Source organism: Artibeus jamaicensis, unplaced genomic scaffold, assembly GCF_021234435.1.
Source record: "Artibeus jamaicensis isolate MK-2021 breed Jamaican fruit bat unplaced genomic scaffold, CSHL_Jam_final contig_3126, whole genome shotgun sequence".
In the NCBI taxonomy this organism is placed as follows: Eukaryota; Metazoa; Chordata; class Mammalia; order Chiroptera; family Phyllostomidae; genus Artibeus; species Artibeus jamaicensis.
Window position 1 is genome coordinate 673,695 of NW_026521723.1, and position 11,370 is coordinate 685,064.

General features: G+C 40.3%; 1 protein-coding gene across 2 annotated transcripts in view; it reads left to right on the top strand.

Annotated features, from left to right (window-relative positions):
- Positions 1-11,370, top strand: part of NXPE3 (neurexophilin and PC-esterase domain family member 3) — a 37,269-nt gene that overhangs the window by 22,658 nt on the left and 3,241 nt on the right. For both annotated transcript variants that reach the window (XM_037142727.2, XM_037142726.2), the window contains 2 exons: positions 1,394-1,467; positions 10,069-10,275. In XM_037142727.2, coding sequence (XP_036998622.1) covers positions 1,394-1,467; positions 10,069-10,275 — 281 coding nt within the window. The remainder of the gene's footprint in view (positions 1-1,393; positions 1,468-10,068; positions 10,276-11,370) is intronic.

Consider the following 11,370-nt stretch of genomic DNA (forward strand, 5'->3'; position numbering starts at 1 on the left):
ATTGATGCAATATTATTAATAGAAGTCCATATTCAAGTTTTTCCAGCAGTCCCAATAATGTCCTTTTTAATTGCCTTTTTTATTTTAACTAATTGACTCTGTATTTGAACACAGTGTATTTAGTTATCTCTTTAATCCAGAAGAGGTCTCTATCTTATTTCGTTCTTACCAGTGTTAAGAATTTTGGTGTCATAATTTTGTAGAATGTCCCATAATTTGGAATTGCTGCTTTGTTGTCTCTGCATGACTAGTGTGAGGGAGCAAGGGTAAACATTTTCACAGGCAGATCTGGGGGTGAAAGTTTCTTTCCCTACCTTAATGCCCCAAACCCATGAAAGCAGTTTATATGTGCTCTTTTAAAAGTCACGTGCACTCTTAAATGTCACTTATTTAACTATGACATTTTGTTAGTCTCTAATGTAACCCCATATACTTTTTTCCTTAATTTTTTTTGTCTCTCTCCCCCATTATAATGTCAGTTCTATAAAGGAGATGCTGTGGCATTTTGCTTACTATTATATCCTGGCATCTAAGAATGCCTAGCATACAGTGAAGTTCAAGAATTATTTAAGGACAAATATTTTTTGAATTGACTTCTTGATGAGACAAAAAATCATGACTGCAAGTTCTCATATCAACAGTTTGGAAAGTTAGCATTTTATTTCTTTATTTTTATTTGTTTGTGCTCTAAGTGTAAGAGACCTAATTATTGTGACCTAGTTTCTGGAGTAGTTCATGGAGGTTTCAGTGTTCTTCTCTGGGGCTCCAGTCCCCCCCACTTTTTCACATGGCCCTCCATCTACTACTTTCCAAGCATGAACTGCAGTCCAGGGCTTGTGCTGGTAAGTAAAGAAAAGAAAAGTTGAATGGGACACAATCTGTGTCGTCAAGGAGCGTATGTTTTAGTAAAGGGAACAGACACCAGAGAGCCACGGTAATAATGAACAAAGTGCTGCATGAGCTCATATCTGAGGACAAGTGTCTACAATAGGACTCATGTTAGTTCTGGGAAAGGCCTAAGGAATCTGACATGTGACTTAATGTTGCACAGACTTGCAGTGTGACCACTAGGTAGTGACAAAATAGATACTGTCATCAGCATGAACCATTTTCCCAGACCAGGGGGAGTGAGCAGTTCAAACCAGAATTTGTCATTTTGGAGTTTGGGTTGAGGGCTAAGCAGTGAGAAATTAACCTGTTTAATTCCTATTCAGATTATATGACCTGCTTATTCTAAGACAATTATTTTTTAAATTATTGGGTTGATTAATATTTGTGAGACTATTTCTCTTAATGAGGGTCTATGAGATCATATCCATTTTTTATTTGTAAAGATACATATTAAATAAGCATCCCTGAATCTAAGCCTGTACTCTTTTTATTCCTCTTAAAGTGGTGTCAATATCAAAATGCCAATCAACTCCAGTGGACCTGACTGGGTGACTGTAATTCCCAGGAGAATAAAAGGTAAAAAGGGATGAGCTCTGTGGTTTGTTGTTTTTCTTGGCAAGTGGGCGGAGGCTCTAGTTTCACTGATGTTACAAAACCCTGTTTCCCCTGTAACAGGACATGGTTACTTTGGAGCATGACTGAAAGTCCTGAAGAGCTGTTAGATTAAAGTACATCACTTAGACCTACGTGCATGGGGGTTTGGCCGTTTATGCTCATGTAAAAGTCTTCTTCCCCACTCCCTTCTCTCTGGCTCTTCAAGAGCCTTCACAGCTATTCTGCCCTTTAGAGTAGCTATCAGTCACATGTGGCTATTGAAATTAAAAGTAATTAAAATTAAATAAAATTTAAAATTCAATTATTTAGCTACACATGCTCAAATAGTCACATGTAGCTAGTGGCTACCATATTGGATAACATTTTATAAAGAATGTGTATCTCATCACCGAAAGTTCTTTTGGATGTCACTGCTCTAGCTGTGTTCAGGAAGTGAGTGTAAAATTGTAGAAATAAGCGGAAATTTTTTAAATCGAAAGCACTGGGTTAGTGAAGGGAAGTTGTCCTCCAGGTGGAGTCCCTGGACTGGCAGCATCGGCACTCCCAGGGGCCGTGCAGACTCTCGGGTCCCACCTCAGACCGCTGGGTCGGAACTCCGGGTGGTGGGCACAGCGTCTTAACCAACCTTCCAGGTGGCTCCGATCCATTGGTATAGGATATTACTTAAAAGAATGAAATTCAGAAGAGTTGATGTATGTGTTATGTCTTTGCAAAATAGATATAATTCGCTATAGTGACTTTCTGTAGAAAGAAAGGATGCACATGATTACGGAGGCTTATGTAGGTGGCAGGCCGTTGCTTCTTGGCCTTTTGGTTAAGATCAAGTGCAGATGGAAGCAATGTCTTTTTAATCTTAAAGCATGTATATTATCACACACAGCAGGTATTGCAAACACGAATGCCACAGGGAGTAGGTATATAACGCACTTGAGTCCAGCAGGGAGGGTATTGGTCATATGCATGTCTCCTGTGAGTGGTGAAGGAACTAAAGAGCAAGGACCATCTACGGGGGGGAGCAGCCTCTGCTCAGTTCCTGCCGTATCATTTCCATGAAGAAATGTAGACCCAGTTTGGCAAGATCTACAGAGTTTGTCCATGAAAACCCAGACATTTTTAAATACGATATCCCCAGATTTCCAAACACTGACATCCAGTTTAGAACTTACAGAATACTGTACAGGCTAGGTAAAATCTGTCAGTGCCCCCAGTGCAGGCAGAACGCTGCCAGCCTGTGTCTCTGGTGCCCACGATCGTGTACCACAAGAAATCCCGATCTTTCCTAATGAAGAGATGTATTTGATTTACTTGAACCCAGTGAATTACTAACGTTAGAAGATACACATGTAAAACGTAATTAATGACATTACTTATCTTTCCCTGCCTGGCCCACAACTCTGGCGAGATGTTAGTAGACCTGCTATGCCCAGTAGTGCTGCATTCCTCACACCTCCTCCTCTTTGATACCTCGGGAGCCCTGTCCCACCACTGCGCCTTGTCCTTCTGTCCCACAGACCCTGTCGTTTGGATCGCCCTCCTTGCGGTGTCTCTGGGTGTCCGGTGGGATGGTCAGTGGGAAGAGTTTCAGATGGTTTATTTGCATCTGACAGGTCTTGAATTTCGTCCAGGAAGTGATGGTGGGTTTGTGACTACAATTGTGTTTAGAAAGAAGGCAGATTCAGTCATTAGTGAGACTTCTGATGGATTTTTAGAGGAAGAAAGCAGCCACGAATAAGCAGGAGCTGAATAGCCTGGCTTTAAGAAAACTATCTTGGAGAAGGTACCATACATAATTGGAAAGAAAAGAGCTATGAGTTGTACAAAGATGGGCAAAAGTAGGTTAAATTAGCAGCCATCATTATGTAAAAGAAAAATCAGAAGTAAGGATATACAGTAATAACAGTAACAATAATAAGATATATAACACAAATAAATATAATAATAAATGATAATATAAGAATACACTGTTTCATGTACTCACAACTGTACACCTACTTTTGCTCACTCCGTGTATGATATGGAAGTCCAGCTTGGCAGAACTTCACTGAAGTTCACCCTATTGCTATGCGCGCCCCCAGCAGGGGTTACTCACAGATCCTAAATGAAGGACTCGCACTGTCCTTCCCTCCCTCCCTTCATTCCTTCATTCTCTTTTAAGAATTTTTTTGTTGTTTTCAGATAATTTTAGATTTAGGAGTTACAGAAAGACTAGAGTTCCTATATAGTTTTTACCCAGCTTCACTTATGCTAACATCTTAAGTAACCACAGAACACTTACCAAAACTAAGAACTTAACATCAGTACAATTATTACTAACTAAGCTGTAGAATTTATTTGGATTTCATTAGATTTTCTACTAATATCTTGTTTCTATTCCAGAACCCCACGCAGAACCCCACAGAGCATTTCTTTGCCATGTTTCCTTGGTCTTCCTTTTGTGAGAGTTGCTCAGTCTTTCAGTATCTTTCATGACCTTGACCCTTTTAGAGAGCATTGGTTAGATATTTTTTTAGCATATCTCTAACTTTGGGTTTGTCTAATGTTTTCCTCTGATTAGAGTGTGCTTGTGCACTTTTGGAAGGAAAAGCACAGAGATGGAAATGATGTCATATCCTTTTCAGGGGCTATCTGATGTCAATGTGTGTTGCTAATGCTGTGAACCTTGGTGCCCTTTTAAAGGACATATACATACTGCTGTGTATGGCTAGTGATATTAGCCTTGATCACTTGATTAAGGTGGTGTCTGCCAGGGTTCTTCACTGTAAACTTATTTTTATTTATTTCTTTATTTTTAAAATGTATTATTTGTATCTTTGTATTTACTCAGTATTCTTGAGAGCTACTCTGAGAGTGTATAATAGGCTGAGTAATGTCTCCCCCAGATCCCAATCCATCATATTTGTAAATGTTACCTTATATGGCAAAATAAATGTTGCATACGTGATTAAGAGAAGGGTCTTGAGATGAGAAGGGATTATCTGGATTATCTGAGTGGGCCCTAAATGCAATGACTAGTGTCCTTTTGAGAGGGAGGCAGAGGGAGATTTCATAGAGAAGGCAGAAGGCAAAAGGCATTGCGAAGGTAGCAGCAGAGAGAGATTAGAAGCTGCCATGCTACTGGCTTTAAAAATTGGGAGGGAGCTGGGAGCTGAAAAATACAGCTCTAGAAGAGGCGAGGGCACAAATTCTTCCCTGTGCCCTCCAGAGAGAGTGTGGCTCTGCAGATGCCTTGGATTTGGCCCAGTGATACTGATTTAAAGTTTCTGGCCTCAGGAACCGTAAGAGAATAAATTTACATTGTTGTATGTCACTGAATTTGTGGTAATTTGTTACAGCAGCCACAGGAAACTAATACAGAGGCTACATATTCTGTTTCTGCTTAAACTTTCACCCACTAATTTTAGTATTTGTCAGTAAATCTTGTAGCAGTTATTTCTGTGGTTTTCTAATGATGACTTGCTGTATGTATCATTTGTAAGACATTTGTTAATTGGAATTTTTCTATAAGGAAAAGTTATCCCTTCTTTCCCATTTATTATCAGTATAAACTCATGATTATTTCAATTTTGGGGCTACAATTCAATTCAGTCACTTTTTGTTGTTCAAAATATTTTTGGCAGTCGGGAACTTTTTCAGTCTGGCTCTGGTGCCCTTTTGACATGCTCTCATCGTTTTTTGCTTCATGTTCGTTTGTTTGTTGAGTGCTTCCCTCTGGCACCACAAGGTATTTCAGGCCCACGCTGAATTTTTTTTTGTCCTGACCTTGGAAGGGTTCAAAGTCTTTCTCCTTTTATTATTTCACTTAGGAATCCTATATTTCGGAGGGGTTTTTTCCTTATGAAATTCTGTTATTTATGTAGTAAATACTTTTTCTGTAAGGCAGAATTATCCTGAGATACATATTGAGAGGCTGCTGGATTGCCCGAGATTGCCAGTGCCTCCCCCATACGTGGGTGTAATTCCAGTCAAAAGTAAAGCAGCGCAACTTTTAATTGGACGAGGCTTCCTTACCCAGGACAAGGGCCGGTCTCTGACAGGCTTTCTCAGCGTCACAGTTGCTGTTGAATTTCTGTGAGCACTGTACTGAGGTCCCCAGACTATCATAAGCTCATGGCTTAGCGACCTTGGTGGTTTCTAAGTTCATCGAAAACTAAAGTGGAGCTCATATTTTGGGGGGAGCTTACTGAGAGTTTAGGATAGGATTCGATCTAATAGTAACAAAATAAATACGAACATCTTGGTCGTTCTTTACTGTTTTTCTTTATCTGTTGAAATATATTTTATACATAATGGAGCACACAAATCATAAGCATATAGCGCATAGATTTACACTTGTACATGCCTTTGTAAATGTGGTAGGCTAGATTCTGAGGTGACTCTCAGTGATCCATGCCCTTACTAACCCCTTCCCTTCAACTATATGGCAAAATTGAACTTAAAAATAAAAAGCGATTATCCTGGGTAGGTCTGATCTAATCAGACAAGCCCTAAACAGGGACCAGTTTCTTTCTAAAGAAAGATTGAAAAATGTGAGAAGGATTCCAGGTGAGGGCGATTCTGAGTTGCTGGCTTTAACAATGAAGGAAGCCACGTGGCAAGGAATGTAGGTAACTTCTATGAGCTGAAGGGTATTCCCTGGTTGACAAGGAAATGAGAGACTCTGTCACAAGGAGTGTAAAGGCAAGTAAAGTCCTTATAACCACAGAGAACTGAATTAGGCCAACTTGAATGAGTTGGGAAGTGGATTCTTCTCCAGCGGCTTCAGAAAGGAACGTTGGCCTGCTGACACACCCTGACTTCAACTCGTGAGACCTGAGCAGAGAACCCAGCTGTGCTGCACCCCGAGCTTCTGACCTACAGAGCTGTGGGGAAGAAATGCACCTCGTTTTTAAAGCACTAAATTTGTGGTGCTGTGTTACACAGCAATAGAAAACTAACTAATAAGTTACCCCCTAGATTAAGATGTAGAATGTTTAGAACATAGAGAATATTTCCCACACTCCAGTGTAGCCCTTTACTGTTCAAAAATGCGCTTTCACACTCGTACAGCGCTGAGTTTTCACAGCCCTTTACAATAACTCGGAGCTTACTTTACAGGCAGTGACACCAAGATGTAGGTCCACTTAACTTAGAAAACCGAAAGGCTCGGGTCCTACATAAAAATTGTAACTAACATTCCGTTTGGGGGGAGGAAGCCCGCTTCCTCAACTGCGTCAGTAATACAGTGTCCGTCCTTGAAAACAGTGCCGCCCTCTCCTACTGCCCGCCCCCGCAGCTGTCTGAGGAGCTGGGGCAAGTCACTGTGATGCGCCGTCTTGGACCAGCGATTCTCCGAGGTCCCTTTCAGCATTCTCTGAATCTGCGGGTATTTCTACCTATACAGCATTTTTAGCTTTCCTCTCTAAAATGCTTAGCTTTTAGGGTACAAGAATATAAAGAGAAAAACAAATTCCCAATGTTTTGTAGGGGATTTCAAGGGTAAAGTCAAATTCGAGCTGTTGTAATAACTGCGTAGCCAGGACCCTCTCATATCCCCCGCAGATAGCTGAGTGTGCCTCAACAGCTTGCCTCACTGTCCTCAGTCCTCGTCTCCCCAAGGTGGCCTCCAGGTACCCTGTGCCCACAGTGTTCCCTGGTCACAGAGTTGTTTGGCTCTGCTTCTTCTCGGGCTTGTCTTTCCCGTCATAACCCCTTCGGCCTGGCCTTGACTGTTCTTTTGTGAGTAATTCTGGCTCATCAAATTAAGGGACTGTGCACACATATACCCCATCCTTAATTGTCCTGTATCTCTCTCCAGCTCTTTCTAGATAACTTAGGAAAATTTATCTTTCCTTTCTCTAATTTTGTCCCATTTGCGGCTCAAACAGCCCTCATATGGCTAATGAATTAGATGTCAGCATTTGGAGGGAAATTTAAGCCATGGGCTGTAAAGAGAAGCCAAGATATCTTAGAAAAGCAGGGACCTTACCTGTGAATAATTAAAACTGTCCCCTTAGTTGTGCATAAAGGTGTTTATATCTGCCTTTACAGCCACCTCTGTGGAAACTTCACCGTCTATATTCAAGATAACCATAAAATTGCGTAGTAACTCATAATTCATTTTTAAAATTGCTTTTATTCCACATGTATAGTAACTTGGGGTCATATTACTGATTTAAGAGGCTTTCATATCTCAGTTAGGTTATGTGAAAATGCATTCCGAGTTCCAAGAAATGCTGACTTTTGGCTGTTTAAAATCCTGAGTCAGGAAATGTTTTTGTCCCAGCTGACCAGAAGAGGGCAATGTAGGTACATGCATTTCAATACGTTCTGTTACCTCGAGCTGCAGGTTTATAGAATTAATGTCAGGTTCAGTAATTGATTTGCTTTGCTTGTCTTGAGTCTGGTAGTAAATATAATTAGCATTTGAATAGAAATGGTAATTGCTTCCTGTGTGATATACACTTTTCTTTATAATGTGTATTTGACAGAGAATAACCAAATCTCCTGAATTAACTATGATAAAAATTGTAACTTCAAAATCACTTTTAATTTCCATCCTAGTAAATGTTTTGGAGCTCTCTGGCCTGTGCAGCTTGGTCTTCCAATATAACTGAGTGAGCTTTGGGCAAAGTCCGGTAACATGGTAAAGCCACACTTAGTACATGTTGAGAAATTGTTTTTGAATAAACCAAATAAATATTTGAAGGAAGAGAATGAGGGGGTATTTCTTCTTTAGCCAGCAGCCTGATTCATCTTTATGCTTTTATTCTTCTCATTCATTCAGTAAATGTTTAAGTACCTAACAAGGTCTGGCAATTGCTGTACTTTATCTTTCATTCAAAGTTTGAAAGAATCTTGGGGCAACACATGGGTTAGGGAATGATAGATATCTGGGTGGAGCCGGTCCAAGAGGTGTCTGGTCACTGTCCCTTGGCAGCCCCTCCTACGATGCCTGTGTTGATACAGATCATTTTGAATGAGAACTCAACTCTGATGCATAAACTTCCACAGCATGTGATTCACAAACCTCTACAGCACATTGGCAAGTTTGATCCCCTAATTCTTGTAACATCAGCAAAAGAATATAACCTATCCCCCTTTTTTTAATAATTACATTTGCCAAATAAAACTTTCAGAAGTGATATTTATTTTTCAGTTTGGTCCTTGAGCCTGCAAAAAATCAGCAACTGCCTTAGGAAAAAGATTAAATATGTATTATCTGTCAAATAGGGCATCTTTCTTGAAGGGAATAAAACCAAAGCAATTTTGAGTAACAGGGATAATCTCAAGAAATCAAATTAGGTGAAAACAGTCACAAGTGGAGGACTAAAACTTAGGACTCATAAACATTTGGATTTTGAATTGTGGCTTAACAGGTCAGACTATAGAATTACTGGATCATGATCGAGGTTTGAACTTTGGGTTGTGTAAAGAAGTGATGTAAAATGATTGGTGGTTTTCTGAAGATGGCAGATTTGAATCAGTGTTAGAAATGAGTAAGTGCACACCTTCAGGATAAAGCCAACATCTCAGGGCCGGCATCTACAAGCGTCTGTGTTTGAGAGGCGAGGTAGTGCAGTGGTTAGGAGCAGGGGTTTTGGGGGTCACCTGCTTGCATTTTCAACTCCTGGCTTGGCTGATTACCAGCCCTGGGGCCTAGGTCATGTTGTGTAACTGTTCTGAAAGGTAGGGGGATAGTAATGGGACCTACGTTAAAAGGTTACCATGAGCATCTTAGGAAATAATACATTTAATTGCTTACAACAGTTTCTGGTGCAAAGTAAACTTGCAAGAAATACTAACCGTTCCTGTCTGTTTTGGTGCCTGTAAAGCACATTGTTTCCACAGTGGCATTTTCCAAGGGAGGTGTTAGGGCAGAAGGATGCGGACTTTTCCTCTGAAAGGTGTCTTGGCACTGTGCTGTCCTGTGGACTCAGGCTGCAGCCGTGAACACATACTGCTGATGTGCTGTTAATATTGCTCATTAAGCGTAACAGTCTTCAGAACCTTCTGTATGTGGGGAATAATTATTTAGACTGCATGTCATTGGATTGGTTCTCTGGTAATTTCCTGAATTAATATTCGATTGTAGGACCCATGGGTTAAACCTTTACTTTTAATGGGCTGAGAAACAGTGGATCATTACTATGCATATGTAAAATATGAATTTAAGTTGTTAACTTGCTCCACAGGCATTTTGATGAGAAACTCTTGTATTCTGAGATAGTGCTGGGCAGTGCTTATATCTACACGTTTCTTGGTTTTTGTCTGCCTTCATTTTTGGCTTTGAGAAAAACATGCTTAATCAGAGGGAACGCTCCAGAAAAAGAAAAAGTCCCCTGGTCCGCTTCTGTTTACCAGCACCCTCACACCCGTTTTGGCTCTTCCCATTTTTGTGCAAAGGAGAACTTTTTGAAATAAGAGGAAAGTCTGGGATTTCTTTGAGATGTGACAGCAGGAAATGTAAGCCAGATGCTGTCAAGCTAACAAATATTGGGTCGTAATTATGTTTCTTGGGACATTTTTTGTGTGTGATTTGTTGGAGGAGAATTTCAAAGTATCTCATGTTTTTCTTCTTTTCAGAAACTAACAACCTAGAACTATCTCAAGGCTCAGGAACCTTTCCTTCTGGGTATTACTACAGAGATCAGTGGAGGCCTAGAAACTTGAAGATACGCCAGTTTAATGACCCCGACAACATTACAGAATGCTTACAAAAAAAAGTGGTGTATTTATTTGGTGACTCCACAATCAGGCAATGGTTTGAATACCTAACTGCATTTGTCCCAGGTTGGTACTTTGCGTTTTGTTTCGTAACTCTTTTGAAACACATCCGAAATCAGCTCTGAAATAAGCAGACTCACTCGGGTGCCTGAAGAAAGGCATCAGGTGAAAAAGCAGGTATTTCTCTGTATCCTAAAGAGGTATCCTAACCCTGGAAAGATGTGTGATAGTTTTGATCAGTAGTGGGGTTGTGCCATATTGATGGAAGTACTAAGTCCTCGTTGAAGTTTCTACCACTGATGACCCAGGACAGGACATTTGCTTCTCAGAGGGGCTTCAGATTTAATTTTCAGAAGGAAATGAGGAAGTAGATAGGACTCTAAAAGGTGAAAAATTAATTTCTGTTTCTGTTGTGCTTTTTTTTTTTTAAATAGACATAGGTGAGTTCTAGTCAATAAAGCATAAATTAAAAATCAAGAGAAAGGAAGTCACTTGTATGGCATGATGTGAGGCGCGGCTTGATGTCGACCAGCCAGCCAGGCCTTCCAGGAGTTACTTGGTTCTTAATTCTAATGACGTAGTTTGGTATTTCCTTTGCTAGCAGTGATCACACTGTCTTGATCATTTTCCACCATACCCTTTACTGATAAAGCTTTGTGTCAGTGTTTGATCTTGATCAAAAGAAAGAATGGTACATTGAGCTTTTCAGTTTAAATGGGGTTAGATGCTAAGTAGTAGTAGTTTAAGTAGGACAGCCTAGAAGAGGAGTCTGGGACTGAAGGGGAGTGAAACCTTCACTTTAACCCTCAGAGTAATATAGTGCAATTACAGTTTGGTGTTCCTTCTTCAGAATTGACTGGAAACACCTTGAGGGCAAGGACTTCCAGTGGATTCTTCCTCTGAGCATTGCTGGCTTATAGCACTATAGTAGCTGGCACTGAATGGGTGCTTGGGAAATGTTCATTGAATTGAGTTGCCAAAAATTACTTAGTCTGTTTTCTGTAAGGCATTCATAGAAATGTTTTGGAATATGAGACTGGCCTCTTTCCTTGTGGGGCATATTAAGTGCTGAGTTACATAATTTTTTAGGAGTAACTGGAACCAGTGATTTCTCGGATCTTCAGAAGATTTCAAAGGAGCTGGACTTTGAAACACAACTTA